Source organism: Erpetoichthys calabaricus, chromosome 2 (genome assembly GCF_900747795.2).
Source record: "Erpetoichthys calabaricus chromosome 2, fErpCal1.3, whole genome shotgun sequence".
NCBI lineage: Eukaryota > Metazoa > Chordata > Cladistia > Polypteriformes > Polypteridae > Erpetoichthys > Erpetoichthys calabaricus.
The window spans coordinates 224,243,322-224,265,796 of NC_041395.2; the positions used below are offsets into that span (position 1 = coordinate 224,243,322).

The 22,475-nt window shown below is 37.2% G+C and overlaps 1 protein-coding gene across 1 annotated transcript in view; it reads right to left on the minus strand.

Moving 5' to 3' along the window:
* micu1 (mitochondrial calcium uptake 1) overlaps positions 1–22,475 on the minus strand; it is a 154,158-nt gene that overhangs the window by 20,265 nt on the left and 111,418 nt on the right. Inside the window, exons 6-8 of the mRNA XM_028795209.2 lie at positions 17,038–17,152; positions 1,988–2,070; positions 1,387–1,584 (exon numbers count right to left, since the gene is read on the minus strand). Coding sequence (XP_028651042.1) covers positions 1,387–1,584; positions 1,988–2,070; positions 17,038–17,152 — 396 coding nt within the window. The remainder of the gene's footprint in view (positions 1–1,386; positions 1,585–1,987; positions 2,071–17,037; positions 17,153–22,475) is intronic.

A 22,475-nucleotide genomic window follows, 5' to 3' on the forward strand; every position in this document is an offset into this window, starting at 1 on the left:
TATATTGATGCCTATGCTTAAATGGCACAAAACTATGGTCTTCTGACAAAGGAAAAATATAAACAAATGTATGTAAAGTTTTTACACATATCTAAAGCGTATTAATTATTGTTATACAGTATACACAATCAGTTAAATAACACAGCAGTCTGTGTTTGCTGCTTGAGAAGAAACCCTACTTGTAGTAACAAGTAAAACAATTCTTGTACATGCATAACCAGAGAACCTTCCGCTAAGAAATAAAACGTTCTGTTCCCTCCCGGTAGGAGTATTAGCCAAGTAACTATAATGTCTTTCAAGTAGTTTTTGTCTTGTTAAGAAAGTGGTTGATTAACGTACAGCATGGTGGTATAATGTTTAAAGCTGCAGCCGCATTGACCAAGTGCCTTAAGTCAGAATCTGGCGCCAGGTTATAGTCTCTGTGTGGTTTGCAAGCTCTAACTAAGTCCGCATGTCATTTTTCTCAGATACTCCAGTTTTCTGTCCATAATACATACACATGATGAGTTGGAAGAATCAGAATTACTAGAAATTATCATGCCACCTTCAGATTAAAGAGAAGAAATTTCTAACTTGTTTGTACGCATACACGCATGTAACAACTACTTAACACGTATTTGGGCTTATTACATAACTCAAAGGATAACCCATATTGACACTGTAGTTTTACTGGGAGATTTCAGTACTTAAGTGGAGAATTGAAGAAACTTGAGAAGGTATATGGTTAGAAAAAAAAATGTCTTACCCAGTCTGACTTTAAACTAGATATCTGTGCTAATCAAGGACTGCTGGTAACAATCACCAAGATCAAATACAGGATTTCTCATAGAGACACCTTGTACCAAAAATAGTTTATGTAATCTGATCGGAGGTCTTGCATTGATTGACTCAGGCAGCCACTGTGTCAGCAATAATGACCTGAAAGGTTTCTACAGGTAGTTATGGTGTACTGAGAAGGCCTAAGAAAACATTTAAATTATGGGAAGAACACAATTCACAGCACTGTAAGGGATTCTCCCGCATCCCAGAAGGCATCAGAGGCAACGGGTATAAATGGACATTGATGAAGACCTCTTTGACTTATGACAACACGGACACTAATTAGTTGACCGACCATGAAGCAAACCATTAGTTTACAGAAAGCGGTCTCAAAATACAATACGAGTGTTTCTGGATTTGACTGGGTGATATCATTAGGTTGGACAGACAGCAGACCAAAAAAAATCTTAAAACATGACTAAATCCCAGTTTGGGCTATTTGAAATATAATATACTGCTCTCTATACAAAGTTCTATAAGACATTAATTTTCTCACCATGGATTACCATGACAATGAAGGCATGAGATGCTACCATCCAAAGGTAATATAAACTCTTCAGTGCTCACCTCCAATTTCAAGACGTCATGCTGCAGCTTTCTCTGAAATGCTAGGAAATTTTTAATCGTTAGTTTTCCTTTTAAGTCGGCCCCAAAGAAGTAGGTGGTCAATGCTGAGTTAAAACCAGTTTTCAGGGTGTTGCCTGTGGTAGATCGATCTCTGTGTCGCATGCCCATGCTAGTCTGAGACCGAATGATGCTCTGCACCTATTGTAAGTAAACATAAATAGTACAAATACTTAAATTACAAATCTTAATTAGACCTGCCATGTTACAAATCATTAATTTAAAGTGATTAAGTAAGCTCACTTCTAATGGTGCACTTTAAAATGTTTATTCACGTTCTGCATTACAATAACAGCTTTCAGTCTTTTACACACTTCTGTCAGATTATTTCCAGTTCTACCAGTACTGTTCTGGTAACATAGTTTATTTTAACAACAAGCCCATTGCAACGTCAGGAATGGAGACATGTTCCTGGTACGTTTTAAGCCACAAGCAAATTAACATGTATACTAAAATTTAAAATATATACTATCTTTACTTCAAAACAGCATTAAACTAATACACTCGGAAAGCCGTCCCTAATATACAAAATTTGGGTACTTGCCTGTTCAAACTCTTCCATATCAACCTCTCCATCTCCATTCAGGTCAAACATCTTAAAGGCAATTTCAAAATTCCTTTGCGGAGCTAAATAAATCAAATAGAAATAATGTTTTTACGACTACAGAAATATTCAAAACATTGATATGTAGTGAAAACTGTGGGTAGGGCAAATGATTGTTAATAAAATACCTTGAAGGGCTCAGTTTACATATTACCTGACATGTAGCTGCCAGGTGCTTCACTTAACATGATGCCTTTTACACAAATTCTGTAGCTTTGGTGTGATAGATTTTTCCATTTATTTTTGAGCCTTTTTCAAATGTGAAAATAATTTGTAAAGGGGCATCTGATTTTACAGTACTAAAAAAGTAGATACAGTTCCTGAACAAAATGTATGCATTATAAAAATGGGTTAACACAAATTCAGTTTTATAAAGTGTCTTTTCTGTCTATAAATAAAATTTGAAACTAAGATGAAAAACACATTTACATGTATTATTAAACTGCTAGAAAGTTGCATGCAGACGCTATGTTCACAAACGCAGCCTCCTCTCCTGTTCCAAGTTCCAAGTACAACATTTAAATGAACTTATCAGTGATGCAGATGGACCCCACACTGGACCGCCAAGGACACCAGAAATGTAGACTGAGGTCACCTAAGCCCTTCCAGAGACAAAATCCTAATATAACAGAAATTGTCTCAAGCGACTACAAACATGCTTCTACAATGAACAGAAAAAAAAACAACACAAAACAGACCACAATTTTGTAATGCCACACCAGTAAGTTAAAACCATGCCATCATTACATTTCTAATGCTATGGAAAAATAAGCCTTCAGAGATTTCATTCTCAACTAGTGAATGTGTGCTAGGACCTGTCCCCTTCACATGCCACAGTCAACCAATGAGCTAGAAAGAAGTGACAGGATGCCTCTCAAAGATGATCCATAGTCTGGAAAGTCTTCAATATTGATGACAGAATAGCAGCCATAATGGAGAACCGAATTGTAATACTACATGACATAGCCAACCCTACAAAGATAAGTAATTAATTAAACATGAACAATTAAATATTAACATGGTCTATGCATGTTGGGTACCCAGAATGTTAACTAATCAAGTAAGGCATCACTGCATCCAGGGTTTTAAAGAGAACATCCAGCCTACAGAATCTGGACAGGGAGAAAAAAAAATGTATTTTGAATTGTTCATTAATTTTCCTAACTGGAAATGAAAATTGAATACGTAACTATGATCCAGAGCCCAAACAACAATCCAAAAGAGCAAAGAAATTCAAAGTACCAGCCAGTGGCAATTATATCATAAAACACATTTTTTGTAATGTTGGGGATGCATGATAACATGCATTAAAATATCCACGTAAATGGTCAATATTATGCTGATTTGCCTTGTTACTTGCAGCAGTCAACCAGGGAGAAATGGTAAAGCCAGCTTCAAAGCATGTAGATTCAAAGAGATGCCTCACTTTCCCTTTTCTCCAGGCTTGGGGTCCTTGTGACTACCACCTGCTCCCCAATCTGCTACCTCCATGGAATATGCACTGCTAAAGCAGAATGCATCAAGTCTTCAACAGAAGAATGGATGCATAAACAAAACACAGCATTTTGTAGGGTGGGCTTTGTAAATGTTTTAACAAGTGTATGTGTCCCCAAGGATGATGTTGAAAAATAAAAGTTGCTTGGCTTCACTGGTCCTTCATTTAAGTCAGGCTGAAAATTTTTTAACCAACCGTGTCAGTCCCTACATGACATTTAAGAATCTTTATGCAGGTGTTTTTATGATCAGGCTTTTTCCCATAGTCCACACTTGCATGTAAAAAATATGCCTTAGGATAATCACACAAAGAGAAACATAGGATAGACTAGGGAATGTAAAATTCCTCAGCCTAACTGAAGAGGAGGAGTTGCTATGGGTTTCTGTCTGATCTGCATCTCGTGCGGCACTTTGAACATTTAAAAGCCTGTACTGCAGCTGTCCTACTCTTTGTCTTTTATTTCCGGCCCTAGGCGTGGTTAAATCTCTTGGCACTCTTGGTTAAGTCTCATTTCGCGGGACAGGAGTTCTTGATATTTTTTACTTTATAATTTAAAAACAGAATAACAATCTGAAAATCTAACATCACATTAAAGTTCGATAAATTCTGAAAAGAATGATACCAAACATATATATGTAGGTTTTAAAATAAGCCCAATTTAAAGCGTGACAAAGAATGTGACATAAAAACGTCACAAAACATCATTGCACTTTTAGGCCTAGGATTTTATATAAATATATATATATATATATATATATATATATATATATATATATATATATATATATATATATGTATATTGTGGCAGATTGCCGGGGTCATTACCTGGCCAGGATGCCTAAAAGGACCGGAAGGTGGCAGGAATAGCTTCCGGGCCACAAGGGGGCAACCGCCTTGGAGCAGGAGAGGACCACGGGAACAGAACAAAAAGCTTCTGGCCTGTTGGGACCTGTGGCCTCCGCCAGGGGGCACCTCAAGCCTCGCAGGACTCGAAAATAGTTACTTCCGCCACACTCGGCAAGATGGCGGAGGAACCTGCCAGGGACGCCCGGAGTGTTTCCGGGGCAAAGGGCATCACTTCTGCCACACCAGGAAGTGCTGTTGGATGGACGTCATCAGACACCTGGAGCACATCCGGGCAGGGATAAAAGGCGCCACCTTCCTACAGTCTGGGAGCCAGAGTCGGGAGTGGGAGCAGGACGAAGCTCCCAGGAGGAGAATAGAGGCGGCCAAGGACTGAGACAGGGAGATATTGGGGTGATTATTGCTGTGTGCATTGTGTGTAGTGTTGGGACTGGATTTATTGATGATTAATAAACGTGTGCAATTGATAAAGAAGTGGTTTCCGACTGGTGGTGTCCGGGAAAATCTCACAATATATACTAGCTGATTACCCAGTGGCTTTGCTCACTGAGTGCAAGGGAAAAAAATAAAATGTAGTCTGTAAGTTATTAAACAGTAAAACATTAACATTTTAAGAAGTAAAGATACATTGAGCACTACTGGAGTGGTTTCAGGTAAATTACATTTTAAAGGCGGTATAGCACAACAGGTAAGTAGTACTAACAGCAGCTAAAATGTATTTGGATCATCTCTCGGTAGTAGATCCCTTTTAAAAGGCGCTACACGACTGCTGTGGTATAGAAATTACATTTTCTATGTGACTGTCCAAATTTCTGCCTGACAACCTTGCACTATGTGCCTGTGATTTAAGAGAAAAATAATTCTGATAAATGTGGACGCTGCCCTTCCGTGCTTAACGGGCAGAAGGTCCAAACAATTCCCAAGTCCAACACTTTACATGAAGAGGTCTGTACATCTTCTTAGATGTAAATTCTCCATCTTCTTAAAATAATTGATCACAAAAGCAACCTTGAATGTTGCGGGGTTTTAGTGACCCAAACTCACCTTAAGGGACAGTAAGTAGTCATGCAGGGCAATTTAAAAACAGAGTCCTGCTTCGATGGCGCCGATTACACTCATTTGCAAAGATTTCCACTCTCCCAGGAGCCGACAGGGCACTTGAAGTGTCACAAACAGTGCGAGAAGAGAGGATGCTGCCCGAAACTGCGACGCTCTCGACCCGGCGGAGCAGCCCGACATTCCGTGCCTCCCAGTGTCCACTTCTCACAACCCCTCGCCGCTGAAGGCGGTCTCGTCTTCACATTGTTTACAGCTCGGCGCAGTTAAAAAGTAGAAAGACACAAAGCTGTTTTCCTCATCGCTTCTACTATCAAGTGCTGCCAACTAAAAAAAAGTTACAATGTGGCAGTGTCCGCGACAGTCACGTGGACGAATAAATAAAACTTCTCTGTCAGAACGCGCCTGGCGGCGGACAGCTCAGCGCTGTACTCCAGAGAGGAGGGCTGGGAGAGGGCAACGCGAGGCGCACTTCTATGGGATAGATTGGCGTGTTTGTGTTTACTTCTTTTTAATATCAGTAAAATAACTCTCACACAAATAATAATTCGTCAAGATGATATAAAAATGGCGTCCACAAACAAAGTGATTAGTTCCTGTATTATAATACGTTCTGTGGTCATACGTAATTTCCATATCGCGTGGTCATACATAATTTCCGTTTCATACGTAATTTCCATTTCAAACGCGAAAAGAATTTTATATATATAGATACTAGGGGGCATTGCCCCCTGCTTGCTTCACTCGCCAACCCCTTCCCCCCCACCCCCACCAAGGACTACTCGCCGTTGTGAAGAGGGAGGCTGAACGCACCCTATGGAGATGCAGTCACTCCTCCGAGACCCCTCTTAAACGGTGATACAATGGGAAACAAATAGTTTTTTTTATATATATATACTGATATATATATATATTTTACCTCCTCTTTGCTCGATCAGCTGCTGGCTAGCTGCTGCTGTCGTGCCGTGTGATCTGCATTTCGTGCAGCAATTTGAACGTTTAAAAGCCTGTACAGCACCTGTCCTTTTGTCTCACTCCCTTGTTTCTCTTCTCCCTCAGACATCCTCAAACACTATTCTATCTTTTTTGCTGTTCCATTATTTCACTGAGTAATATTTTCCATTTGTTTGCGCTGATGCGATTTTTACTATCATTTTTTGAAACTTTCGAATTTTATTACTTCCATTATCTCTAACCTGCTCTGCATGTGTATTGTGCCAAAGTTTTTGAATTGTTTACGATGTTCTACTTTGTCTTTTTCCGGCCCTGGGTGTGGTTAAATATCTTAGAATTTGCACATAGATTAGTTTTGTTCTTTTTTGCATTATCTTCTCTCCAATGCTTTGGGGTCTGTTTTCGATGCGTTGCTCTTTCTTCTTCATTTAGTCATTGACATGTCATGTAGAACGTATAAAATTTTTAAGAGCTGAGAGCACAGGAAGTATGTCTGCCAAAAACATTCCAACCACTGAGAGGTTAGATGACCGTGGTCTTATTTGAAAATGGTTGTAAGTAGGGTGTGACCTGCAAAAGTCACCATCTCATGGGACTTGGTTCCAGAGGTTGTAAGTATGACGTGACTTGACCGTCTTGCAGGATGTGAAAGTGTCTCTCTGTCTGTCTCTCTTCAAAAGATCATGTCTTGTCCCAAGATTTTTTTTTTATAATACAGCTTATAATATTTTATATATATATATATATATATATATATATATATATATATATATATATATATATATATATATATATATATGTAGAGCTTATATCTTTTGTATGGTACATTTTTTTTAAAATAATCGACACAGGGTATATATGTTTGCACATTGCTCAAATAAACATTGCTTCAACTAAAGGGTACAGGCAAGATAATAGTCTTCATTTCTAATAAGGATTAAAGATAATCTGCAATATATGTTTTTGCAATGCACACAAATCCCTACCATTAAAAAGAATAGACATGAAATGGAAGTACAGTGCACTTCTCTAAATGGTTGGTCCATGACTCTCTAAAAACATTTGGAGATTAGCCCTTCTAACAGACTAGAACACAAAGTGTGTGTTTATAGCATTTAATGTTTAAATAAAACATGAGATGGAGGCAAAGCAGAAGCTGGGAGGCAACTGTAGCTTCAAGAAATGACAGGCTGAAGTGGATTAAGACATTGGTATCTCGTAAAAGAGAGGAAAAAAACAGCGTAAAGAGTTGCAAAGTCAGTTTTATGACAGACACGCACAAACACAAGCATCTGTAGCTATCAATCAGAGAAGGAAGTGTTGCTGCATCAACAGTATAAACAGCAAGACTCAGGCACATTTAGGGAAAAAACTGTGTTAAGAATGAAAAGAGCAGGGAAAATGAATGTTTCTTTCATAAATTAATATGCAGAACAAAATGTTCGCAATATGATTATTGTGCATAATTCTGCAGGAAACAGAATGAAATAGCAAAATATATCGTCTACCAGTAATGATTAATAGTAACAATAATAATAATATATTTTATTTAAATAGTGGTTTTCCCAATAAGTTATTTACTTATATCCCTATAACTGGGACGGTGTCTTATGGAGATGAACAGCTAAACAGTACATAAGATGAAGAGTGATATTCACCACCAATCCAGGATGTTTCAGATTTTCTTGATTTTAATCACTTACAGTATGGATGACACAAAAACAACACTCATTTTCTGATACTCTTCCCTATGGAAACTCTTAATTTACAGTGTTGTTTATATATAATACCTAATCAGTGCTTGAATTAGTCAGTCATTTTCCAACCCACTATATCCTAACACAGGGTCACAGGGGTCTCACTAAATGGAACAGAATTGTCACGGATAACTGTTTACAAAATCATTCAATAATAAGCACCAGAATAAGGTTAGATTATTTTGTAAAACAGGACACAATTATGGACTATGCAAAGATATATACTCTGTCAATTATTTAAAAAAAAAAAGTACCATACAAAAGGTGTAAGCAAAATATATACATACAGATGGTCATAATTTTCATTCCAATGCATTAACATCAGAAGTGTGGGTTGAAATCTGCTGTTAAAGGTCTCACTAGTATGCATTCATCAAAACGGGATGCTAGATTTGTGGTTAATCTATGTAAGAAAGAAAAATCGGCCAGTTTAGTGAAATCACTGAATGTTGGGTTAAAATTCTGCTTCAATTTAGTAAAATGGTTTATGTTAAAAAAAATATTCTGTCAATGTGGTCCACTTTGGTAAGCTCATTTACTACATGAGTGAGTTTTATGTTATATCTAAGTTTTGGGAAGTATGTTTTTGATTTTTATTACTTATAATTTATTGAAAAATATCTCAGCAAGGTGACTGAATCCAGACTTAATGGCTGCACAAACAAGCAAAAGTGTGCAGCTGTTCCTTTCCAAGTGAGCTGTTGCAACAGATGATGCAGTATTATGTTCTGAAACTGATGAGGGGAATCCAGGCCTCAAGGTCGTTGCTGTGTAACAAATTCCTTTTGTTCAGCAAGTGTTTTATTGCTTTCAACTACAATAATTACCAGTTAAAGAAATTAAAAACCTGGAACACACTTGCTGACAATTTTATTAAGTACACTATCTAGTACGATGGGGGACTCCAGGATAGCCTGAATTCTTTAAAGAATAATTTAGTTAAACAAATATAACATTCCTTAGGAGTTGTGGTCCCTGCTGACTCAACGGCACCAAACAGTTCCTGATGAATTTTCAGCCATATATTCATGCTGCAAATATCCCAGTCCACCTCATCTGGGAGTTGTGTGAGCCACTGAAATAAACCAAACTCACTGCCATATTTGTGCAAGCATTTTTAAATGAAGCATGCTTTTTGATGTGGCACATAAGTTATCCTGCTCCAATAAATATTTGAAAAAGAAGAGCCTCTGGCCATAAAGGGATACACAGAGTCAGCAACAATGCTTAGGTTTGCTGTGGTATTTAAATTGTTATTAAGAGGTATGATGTGTGCCAAGAAAACATGCCTCATACCATTACTATACCACCTCCAGACTGTATCATTCACACAAAATGGGAAAACAGCAAGGATTCATGCTGTTTATACCCAATTCTAACTCAGAAACTGAAATTATTCACTCCAAGTGACATTTTTCCAATATTCAACTGTCCAGTTTTAGTGATGACATGCGCACTATAGCCTTACTTTCTTGTCCTTAGATGATAGAATTTGAACCCCACATAGTCTTTGGCTGCTATTAACCATCTGCTCACAACAGTAAAAGGCAGAACAAATAGTACAAATGTTCACATATGACACTGATATTGATAAGAATAAATAAGAGTATTTTACTTTGATAGACCCAAACCAAAAGTCAATGTAATCTACAGAGCCATGCAAAAGTGTGAGCACCCTTGCCTAAAATGTCTGTTATTGTGAATAGTTAAGTGAGCAGAAGGTGAACTGATCATCAAAAGGCATCAAGTTAAAGATGACAAATTTCTTTAACATTTTAAGCAAGATCACATTTTTATTTTCATCATTCACAGGTACAAAACACCAAAAGAAATGAAAAGGGCTTGAAGCAAACGTTTGGGCACCCGACATGGTCAGTACTTAGTAACACCCCCTTTGTCAAGTATCACAGCCTGTCAACACTTTTTGTAGCCAGGTAAGAGTCTTCAAATTCTTACTTGGGGTTTTTTTGACCCATTTGTCCTTGCAAGAATTTTGGGTGGTTTTGCATGCACTACTCTTTTGAGAACTATCCAGATTTTCAATGATATTTAGGTTTGGGTGAACTGTGAGGGCAGCGGAAAAACCATATGCTTGCAACTCTTGAGGTATTCCATTGTAGATTTTGAGGTATGTTTCAGATCATTACCTTGTTGTAGGACCCATCCAGCTTCAACTTTTTTTACAGATGGTGTGATGTTTGCTTCCAGAATTTGCTGGTATGTATTTAAATCCATTCTTCCCTCTACCAAAGACATGTTCCCTGTGCCACTGGCTGCAATATAAGCCCAAGCCTCCTACATGCACAACAGTTGGAGAGGTGTTCTTTTCCTGGCATTCGGCACCCCTTTTTTCTCCAAACGTACCTTTGAACATGGTGGCCAAAAAGTTCTGTTTTGACTTCATCAGTTAACAGGACTTGTTTCTAAAATGCATCAGGCTTCTTTAGATGTTTATATGCAAACTACCTACTTTGCTATCTTCTTGTAGTCTTCTCCTGCTTTGTGAGCATCAATTATTTTATTTTCAGAGTGCTAGGCAACTGCTTAGAGGAGCCAATGGCTGCTGATTGTTCGGCAAGGGTTTGAGGAGTCAGAGAATTTATATGCAGTAGCTTTGAATCACCTGGGGTTTCCTAACAATGAATGTGAACAAGCCAGAGCCCTATTAAGCTAATTAAGGTCTGAGACCATGGTAAAAGTTATCTGAGAACTCAAATATCCTGGGGTGACCAAATGTTTGTGTGCCTTTCCTTTTTTCACTGTACAATTGTACAATACAAAAAACAACACATTAATCTTCCATAAAATGCAATGTGTCATCTTTAACTTACACCTTTAATTGATCAATTCATCTTCTGCTCACTTAACATTTTAAACAAGGGTGCCCAAACATTTGCATGCCACTGTATATACACTGATCAGCCACAACATTAAAAACCCTGACAGGTGAAGTGAATAACATTGAATATCTTGTTACAATGATACCTGTCAAGGGGTGGGATATATCAGGAAGCAAGCAAGCAGTTAATTCTTGAAGGTGATGTGTTGGAAAAATGTGCAAGAGTAAGAAACTGAGCGACTTTGACAAGGGCCAAATTGTGATGACTAGATGACCGAGTCAGGGCATGTCCGAAATGACAGGTTTTGTTGAGTGTTCCCAGTATGCAGTAGTTAGTACCTACCAAAAGTAGTCCAATGAAGAACAACTGGTAAACCAGCGACAGGGTTTTGAGTGCCCACGGCTCATTGACAAACAAAGGCTAGCCCATCTAGTCTGATTCCACGGAAGAGCTACTGAAGCACGAATTGCTGAGAAACGTAATTCTGGCAATTTGAGAAAGGCGTCAGAACACACACTGCATTGCAGCTTGCTGCATAACTGCAGACTGGTTAGAGTGCCCACGCTGAACCCTGTCCACCATCGAATGCACCTACAATGGGCAAGTGAGCATCAGAACTGAACCGTGGAGCAATGAAAGAAGGAGAATTCGTCTATTGAATCACATTTTTTCTTTTGATCATGTGGAGAACCACATGCATGTGCGGCGTTTACCTTGGGAAGAGATAGGAGCATGACACACTATGGGAAGAAGACAAGATGGCAGAGGAAGTATGTGTTCTGGACAATGTTCTGCAGGGAAACCTTGTGTCCTGGCATTCATGTTGATGATACTTTGACGCGTACCACCTACCTAAAAACTGTTGCAGACCCTGCCACACTGCAAAAAATGTTCAGGAATGCTTTGAGGAATATGACAAAGAGTTCAAGGCATTGACTTGGCATCCAAATTCCTCAGATCTCAAATCGATTGAGCATCTGTGGGATATGCTGAATAAACAAGTCTGATCCATGGAGACCCCACCTCGCAACTTATAGGACCTAAGGGAACTGCTGCTAAAAGTCTTGGTGCCATATACCACAGGAAACCTTCAGAGGTCTTGTGGAGTCCATACCTTGGTGGGTCAGTTTTGTTTTGGGAGCACGAGGGGGATCTACACAAATATTAAGCAGGTGGTTTTAATATTGTGGATAATCTGTGTAAATATAATGTAAAGTTGACTGACTGACTTAAAAGTTAAAAAGCTGAAATTTGGTAGTATTGTACATCTAAGGTAGACTCCTAGACATTGACTCCTCTATGTCTTAACATTGAACAACAGAGAGTACAATAGCACCTACAACAACCTATCATTCACATTTATCACTCGTCCATTGATGCTATGGAATGTCAATGCATAATCTGATGATACAGAAAAGTTTTTCTCTTGCAAAAGGTTATGTTTATTTTTAAAAACAGGTTATGTTTACTTTTCAAAAATGTATTGTTCTTTCTGCACATGCAACACACATTTATATGTCTAATAGAGACTTTTCAACTGTAGACAGTTAATCATAAGCCAAAGCTTGCTGTCTGTCTGACCATTAGCAAAAGCACCTCTGATCTTTGCAGTTAAAAATCATCACCCCTTCTTCTTGAGGCGTTGGATCAGTTAAGAAATGTAACACACAGTGTTCCTTCTAATTCTTCTTACCCAGTTTTAAGCACAATTCACTCATGGTTGACTCCAGATGTATAGATTATATGTCAGGCTTCAGCAAGACAACCCTTACCCCAAAACATAAGACTGGTATTAAACTTGAAAGCAAAATTATTGACTGAACAAAGAAATATCCTGCATACAAAGCCGACTTTAGTTTAGTTTGTTTGCTACTGTTGTATGATATGTATGTAGTGAGCATTGCAAGGTTAAGATTTGCAGTTTGCTCAACTTTGTATTTCACTTTCTATCGTATTCCATTTTACAAGTTTATTTGGGGTGTCTTTCAGTTTTTACTGGTTCCAATTTTTAGTTTATAGTATTGTTCTAATGTTCTTGCTACTAAGTGTTCCCAGTGGACTCTGAAAAATGTCTAACCAAAAACAGTATTATGCTCATATAATTTACTATGGCATATGGAAGTATTTGCTTTTATCACTTTTAACTAGGGATCACTAGCAGCTCTGGGATTTTTAAAGAGAAACAATAAACTTCATACTGCACATCAAAATTTGTGTTGATCTGCAAGATGAGATATGATGCCAAAACAGAGTATGTTACTGGGAGGCCTCTTCGTGCATTCAGCTTATTTTCATGGAAGCCCTTTTCTGCTTAAAATAGCTGAGCTGATAGATGATACTGTGATTAAGAATGAAATGATAAAGGCATCATAGTCCCTTTTCCACTAACAACTCAACGTGATCAGAGAACAAACAAAAACAGATTAAGTACAACAAATGTCTGTTTCACACACAACTAATTGCTATTCGACAGTGAACAGATTTCCACTCAAATCCCCTACATATACAGTAGAGATCACTGAAATAACTCACAAAGGCTGTGAGGGTTTTAGCCACACATAACCAAAGACATTAATACATGCAATGAAACTTGCCGAAACTGTCAGATAAAGAGGCACATACAAAAGTAAAGAACCAGGTATAATATTTGTTTTTAAAGAAAACATTTTAAGGTGCCAGATGCAGTATATTTACAAAACCTGTAGCATACAACTACTGACGTCATTAGGCTCTGCAGTAATGACTCAATCGGAATGGCATCAGCCATTTTGTGCAATCTGGCATCATATCTACAAAAAAAGTCTGCAGTCTGTTTTACAGTGATACTAAACAAACTACTACATGCAGTACAGTATCACTATTTGATGGACTATGCACAGAACTTTCATAAATTTTTTCAGTTGGTAAAAGATTTCTAGTATCAACATTCAACAGCCACAAGAAATTATTTTTCATCTTCATTTCTCACATTGTTTAGTAATTTGTAAATTACGAAAAGTTGCCACAGGGTGGAATGATATGATAGGACAGAAAATGTAATTCTTTATTAGTCCATAACGTAGTACTAGGGTGTTGTACCGTGTTAGCCATTATGAATGTAGTGAAAGGTCAAGCAAACTGACACTTTTTGTTGACTAACTAAAAAGATTACAATATGCAAGCTTTCGAGGCAACTCAGGCCCCTTCTTCCGGGGCCTGAGTTGCCTCGAAAGCTTGCATATTATAATCTTTTAAGTTAGCCAATAAAAGGTGTCATTTTGCTTGACTTTTCACTACCTTAGTCCATAATGAAAATTTATAGGAAAACTGCTATTGATGATTGTAATGGTACTAGAAACATATTTTTTTTTTGCTGGGTTTAAAGCATGGATGCGACCAAACTGATTCTCAATAGAATTATGATTCAGGAGAGAGAAAACTGTAGAAAAGTACATATTCTTCATAGATTTTAACCATTAACAGTTATGTAATATTTATTAGATCATTTAAAAATTAACTGATTTAAAAACAAGGTGAGTATAAGTACCTTCAACACGGATAAATAAACAATTATTACTAAAGAGATGTTCATAGCAGGAGAAAAATATAAAGGACAGACAAGAATACCACTACAAAGTGATATTATCTTATTTATTTTCCCCCAAATTAAAAGTGTTATATACTTTAGTAATCCTCATTCATCCATCCATCCATTATCCAACCTGCTATATCCTAACTACGGGGTCACAGGGGTCTGCTGGAGCCAAGCCCAGCCAACACAGGGCACAAGGCAGGAAACAAACCCCAGGCAGAGTGCCAGCCCACCGCAGAATCCTCATTCAGATAAGGTTAATAAGCAAAATATTATTTCATGTATAAAACTGCAACTGACAGAATAAATTACTGCTATTTAGAAATGTTAATTGCTCATGTCACAACAAATTTCCTCTTTCCAATATGCAAGCAAAAAATTTAACACTATACCCTATCAAAAATATTGATTTTAGAAAATGAATCCTTAAATGGTCACTAATATAGTCATAACCTTTAGCCTACTGATTTTTAAATATATTTTTAAAACCACATTAAAGTTGCTCGGTTAAGAGTCTATCAAGAGTTATTCAGCTGCTGACAATGGAAGGAATTCCTGCTAAGCTTTTAATGCAGCTATCAATGCATACTTCAGTGACTCAGCCTGAAACCATTCACCTTTGTTAGCAATACTTGCACTTGACATTTGGAGTTGTAATTGCGAAACTTCCACCAAAAACTGATCAAACAATAAGATCGGACAGGATCACTCAGCACAAATTGTAAAATAAAACATGTATGGAAAATACATTTGAATTATGGAATATGTATTCCCAATAATTTCTCAAGAAAAAAAAATAAATTAAGGACTTCCAAAGTTTCACAGATAACTAAATAACATTTCCCAGGGTCTATCCAAACTAGCATTTAAGTTCCACATGTTTTTCTTAAATAAAGAGCCACGTTCCTTTACTGTTTATTTTCTTTAGCATGTCAGTACATCAAATTGTAATACTAGTGGGGTGCTTATAATCAAGGAACAATTTCTCAAAGTGATTCTTTGCATTCAGTTCAAAATGGTGTTTTCAAACTGGAACTGTGCATTACTAATATTTTACTGACTATATAATTAACTTTTAAACAATACAAAGAGTAGAGGCTTTTGAAAACTCAGTGATTCATCACTAGATTCAAAACTTAGTTTTCAACAGCTCAAACTGAAAGTCCTGTTCAAACCAACTTAAAATGATAACCAAAAAATTGTAGGGGAAATATCTGAAAGCCTGGTATGCCACTGCTTTTGTGACAACTGTTTCAAAATTTTAATATCATGCCATTATTTACATTAGATAGATAGATAGATAGATAGATAGATAGATAGATAGATAGATAGATAGATAGATAGATAGATAGATAGATAGATAGATAGATAGATAGATAGATAGATACTTTATTAATCCCAATGGGAAATTCACATTAAGTATGTATGATGAAAGTCTGCTGTTTTTAATTATGTAATACTATAAATTTTTAACACTGAATTCCCATATAAACTCCCCTTTCTATATGAAATAATACTTTGAATTTATTGTTGTCAAATTCTACTTGCTTTTTCACATGTAGTACTCGAGCTAAAGGATAGATTTCTCTAAAATGACAATTAATGTTTTCAAAAAGAGTGGGGATTTCTCCTGATGATGTTAGCTGCAGATGCATTACCCTGGTTTGACTTTAGAATTAAGGGCCAGGATTACTTTTGTTGGAGCGGCACAGTGGTGCAGTGGTAGCGCTGCTGCCTCACAGTTAGGAGACCTGGGTTCGCTCCCCGGGTCCTCCCTATGTGGAGTTTGCATGTTCTCCCCGTGTCTGCGTGGGTTTCCTGAGGGTTCTCTGGTTTCCTCCCACAGTCCAAAGACATGCAGGTTAGGTGCATTGGTGATTCTAAATTGTCCCTAGTGTGTGCTTGGTGTGTGGGTCTGTGTGTGTGCCCTGCGGTGGGCTGGCACCCTGCCCGGGGTTTGTTTCCTGCCTTGCACCCTGCGTTGGCTGGGATTGTCTCCCAGACAATCAGACCCCCGTGACCCTGTAGTTAGGATATAGTAGGTTTTTGTTTTGAAGTGTAGTATATGTGTGCTTAACTTAATTAGTATCATTCTTAAACAAGAAATATTAGTTTTGGCTTCATACAAAATGACTATGACAAATTTTATTTTATCATGTATTGAATGGAACAGTACAAAAATCAAATGCACTCCAGCAATTCCATACTCTTAAAAATTGAAGCAAAGAAGAAAGCAGAGGATTGCGTCACTTACTACATACAAGAGTCACAAGATATTATACTTGACCGAATATATTTATGTGATGGCATATCCTTGTGAAGTACTTCCCAAAAATAATAAGAAAAAAAGACCTGAGATGACATATTGCTCAAGTCTGTCACAGGAGCTGAGATTTTGAGTTATGTTAAGAGGTCAGGAATCACTGAGCATTCAATTGAACATCACTACTCACTGGAGAGGACGGTAGTCAAGAATATATAATCTGAAAATGAGATGAGTCCACATTCTCCTAGAGTGTAAAATATACTGTCTTCATCAGCAAACTTCTCACGTTCCTGGGACAATTTCTGTTTACAAATACAATAAAAAGAAAAAGAAAGAGAAAATGGCACATTAAAAATGATTAAATTGGCTATTACCCGCATAATGTAAAAAAATTGTTACATAACCAGTATAAAAAGAAAGCAGTCTAAATCCTGCAGCACAAGTTGTCTCTGGGATATAACCATTCTGCTTATTATCTGCTCTGAGCATAATAACTGTACCCTTAATCTCTTCAGAATACAGCTTCACTGAACCTGTTTATCTTTTCTATAATCATCTTCCACAGAACTCTAGCCCTTAACAAGGCATACTCACAGACACGTCCATAAATATTTGGACAGACACAACTTTTTTCTAATTTTGGTTCTGTACATTACCACAATGAATATTAAATGAAACAATTCAGATGCAGTTGACGTGCAGACTTTCAGCTTTAATTCAGTGGGGTGAACAAAACGAATGAAAATGTGAGGCAACTAAAGCACTTTTTTAACACAATCCCTTCATTTCAGGGGCTCAAAAGTAATTGGACAAATTAAATAACTGGAAATAAAATGTTAATTTCTAATACTTGGTTGAAAACCCTTTGCTGGCAATGACAGGCTGAAGTCTTGAACTCATGGACATCACCAGATGCTGGGTTTCCTCCTTTTTAATGCTCTGCCAGGCCTTTACTGCAGCGGCTTTCAATTGCTGTTTGTTTGTGGGCCTTTCTGTCCGAAGTTTAGTCTTTAACAAGTGAAATGCATGCTCAATTGGGTTAAGATCAGGTGACTGACTTGGCCATTCAAGAATTTTCCACTTCTTTGCTTTAATAAACTCCTGGGTTGCTTTGGCTGTATGTTTTGGGTCATTGTCCATCTGTATCATGAAACGCTGCCCAAACAATTTGACTACATGTAGCTGGATTTGAGCAGACAGTATGTCTCTGAACACCTCAGAATTCATTCAGCTGCTTCTGTCCTGTGTCACATCATCAATAAATACTAGTGTCCCAGTGCCACTGGCAGCCATGCACGCCCAAGCCATCACACTGCCTCCACCATGTTCTACAGATGATGTGGTATGCTTTGGATAATGAACTGTTCCACGCCTTCTCCATACTTTTTTCTTTCCATCATTCTGGTAGAGGTTGATCTTGGTTTCATCTGTCCAAAGAATGTTTTTCCAGAACTGTGCTGGCTTTTTTAGATGTTCTTTAGCAAAGTCCAATCTAGACTTTCTATTCTTGAGGCTTATGAGTGGCTTGCACCTTGCAGTGCACCCTCTGTATTTACTTTCATGCAGTCTTCTCTTTATGGTAGACTTGGATATCGATACGCCTACCCCCTGGAGAGTGTTGTTCACTTGGTTGGCTGTTGTGAAGGGGTTTCTCTTCACCATGGAAATGATTCTGCGATCATCCACCACTGTTGTCTTCCGTGGACGTCCAGGTCTTTTTGAGCGTTGCTGAGTTCACCAGTGCTTGCTTGCTTTCTCAGGATGTACCAAACTGTAGATTTTGCCACTCGTAATTTTGTATCAATTTCTCAGATGGGTTTTTTCTGTTTTCACAGCTTAAGGATGGCTTCTTTCACCTGCACGGAGAGTTCCTTTGACCGCATGTTGTCTGTTCACAGCAAAATCTTCCACATGCAAGCACCACACCTCAAATCAACTCTAGGCCTTTTATCTGCTTAATTGATAATGACATAACGATGGACTGGCCCACACCTGCCCATGAAATAGCCTTTGAGTCAATTGTCCAATTACTTTTGAGCCCCTGAAATGAAGGGATTGTGTTAAAAAAATGCTTTAGTTGCCTCACATTTTTATGCAATCGTTTTGTTCACCCCACTGAATTAAAGCTGAAAGTCGGCACTTCAACTGCATCTGAGTTGTTTCATTTAAAATTCATTGTGATAATGTACAGAACCAAAATTAGAAAAAAGTTGTCTCTGTCCAAATATTTATGGACCTAACTGTATATTCAGTGATACAGGGCCAGTTGGGAGTTGTTAATTAACCTAACATGCATGTCTTTAGTATGTGGGAGGAAAATCCATGCAGAAACAAGGGAGGGCATGCAGACTTCACACAGTGACTGGGCCCATGATTCACACCCAGGACTCTAAAGCTGTGAGACAAAAGGGCTGCCACCACTCCATCACCATGTCACGCAAAACATTTATTCTAATTAATTAATGAGTCTTACTTTTTAAAATTATGCTTGAATCTACACACTGGAAACAAAGTCTAAACTTTGTATTTACAGAGATTACTAATAATAACAATAATTCTTTGCATTTATATAGCGCTTTTCTCACTACTCAAAGTGCTCAGCAATTGCAGGTTAAGGGCCTTGCTCAAGGGCCCAACAGAGCAGAGTCTCTTTTGGCATTTACAGGATTTGAACCGGCAACCTTCTGATTGCCAGTGCAGATCCTTAGCCTCAGAGTCACCACTCAGCCACCACTCCGCCACCACAGAATACTCGCACATCACAATAGTACAACATAACAGCAACACTGCTTGTGTCAGTAATCCTGAGCATTTAAACTAAGCAAGCCTCGTAATTTAAAATTAATTTTACATAGGCTACAAGGTACCAGTTACAAAACCAAATAACTCAAAATTGAAAATTTTATCAAGATAACCAGAAACCCATCTACAAGCATTTTCTGTAGCATTGCACTAAAGGTTCAAATTTAAAACATCTGTGGGCATTCTTTACTTGCTTTAAGAGAGTTATACATGATGACATGAAACAATTTGGAGATCACAGAAAATAGACACTGTAATATAATGAAAAGAGAAGGAACTAAAATATAAACAAACTGCTAAGTTTTTTGACCACCTAGCATAAAACAGTATTTATGGACATGTAATATATAATATAGTTATTTTACTTAAAGGAAGAATCAATACAATCTCAAGCATGTTGCATTTACAGATTGCACTAAGATTATTTTTTAGAACCTGAACACACTGTATAACACTGCCTCTGACCAAGAATCTTGACTGAATAATTGGCCGGGTACTTTAATCAATTGTCCCTAAATAGTCTCAACAATAATTAATATCCTAACCTACAAGTGGAATACTATTCACAGTGGTAGCTTTATTTATATTTCTGTTGAACATCTTGCTGCTCCAATGAGTTCCCATATATCAAAGCAGATGGGATATCCCAGAATAACAATTAATATAATAAACTTCCACAACATACCTGGGAGCTTGTATAAAAAACAGATGTGTGCTTGCTACCAGAAGATTATTTTTTCATGTAAGGACAGGCACACAAACACTATTGTGGCTGAAGATTTCATTTAAAGATTTAGACTGCAATCATCTTAATACAGCACAGTGAAACTAAGACTGTACAGAAACACAAAAGAATAAAAAAACAGACAATAGAATAACTAGGAAAATGTGAAAAAATGCTATACCATGCAATTCACGCAAGCAGGTCAGAAAAAGTTTAATTTTTTTTTTGACAAAATACACACATCAAATCATGCTAAGGTCTGTGAGACAGACCTCCCCACTTGGTTACCTCTGTCTTGAATGGATTCCACAAGGGAAAAGGGAAGGTAGAGAAGAATGGTTAAGCAAGGGAAAAGATAGTTACTATAAAAAAAAAAATATATATATATATATATATACACCCACACATGTGCATACAAACTGAAGAAACAAACACAAATCCCTTTCACAAATATTTTTAATAATTTACCTTTAGGACATATTCATGGAACAACAAACAAATAAATAACTTAAATCTGCTGTAGTCCATTAATTTAAACATAAACATTTCAGAGATAAAAGTTCATCATATGGATAATTCTAATCAAGTAGATAGAAAGATACTCAAAACAGTAGTCTTATTAATGAGATGGGTGATGTTTTTCTAAAAAGGTTAAGAAAAAAGTGTGTTTTGCAATGGTATGCTGAAACGTTTTCACCTGCATAAAATCATCAACCTATACATAGAAACCAAGTATTTTAAAGGTTAAATAAAAATATGTATGAAAAAAAAATGATGATTAGCATTTGTCAACATATAACCAGATTATAATTCATGTTATTGTTATGCAACCAATCACAATGGACTTTTAACCTTAAATCTAATGTATAAAGCTCAATGTGGGTATATGTTTGTTCTTTATACATCTACGATACCCTTACTCAGATCTCAACAAAATGTTGCACACATGCCAGTTCTGTCAAGAAGAGACACTAGACTACTTTGGAACCAAAAATTTCAACCATGGGGTTACCTTTTTACTACAGTGAATTTCAAGGACAGTGCCTTTCCACGGATTTTATGGGGATTTTACTTTGGAAGCTAAAATGTTGACCTGGAGGTACCTGGGGATACCTAGGTGAGGGTTTACCTTTTTACTACACTTAGTTTTAAGGACAATGCCTTCTGTCAGATTTTATTAAGTGATAGGTCTGTGGTAGGGTACACTGTTAGAAACACCTCGTAGTACCCATGGGGGGTGGGGGTTCTTACCTGGGTGAGGGTTCCCCCACCCCCCTCCCCAAGCACACTGCCTTTTCTCAGATTTTCAACCTGGCCAGTAATTAATTTAGAATAATTTGTGTCTGGTAGGGTATACTTTTAAGAAACACCATTTACAGAAGCTACATGGTTTTGTCTTAAAATGAATTGTCCATGGAATGTTGGGTGCTGCTGCTAGTATACATTAACTTTAAATACTGTATCTGTGAAACAATGAAACAAGTAGTCCTCACAGATAAAAGAGTTCTGCAAATCATCACTCTCTCTTTAAGATCAAGTAATTTCATGCATGAGCATTAAGCCTTCAGCAACATAAACGTTTATGCACCTTCTGTAATCAATGATGACTGTATACTAATAATGCAAAAATCTTCCACTCCCTTAAATCATACTTACACTTGTTTATTTTAATGATAATTCCACATAAACTTCTCAATTAGTGTATTACAGGTTCAGTAGCATATTTCAGTACTGAAATAATGTAAATTGAGGAAAATCTGGTATAACAGTTCTTTCTGTTGCAATGAGCAGTGAAATGTCTAATTACATGTTGTATAATCACTCAGTGCAGATAATGGCACTCGCTCATTATGACTCAATGAACTCCTACTGTGTGAATTATTTTCCATGCTCATATATTCAAATATATCATTTCACATTACTAGTCATTCAACTGGAATAATGGCAATCATTTTTGACCAGCTAAAGGATGCTTTAGGACAAAGAAACCAGTTATTTAATAACACGTCCACTGTATAAATCCAAAACTTCAGACATCTTTCAAGTTTCTCCAACTTGGCAAAATAAAGCAAGGGTCTTCTCAAAAATACTCATTAAAA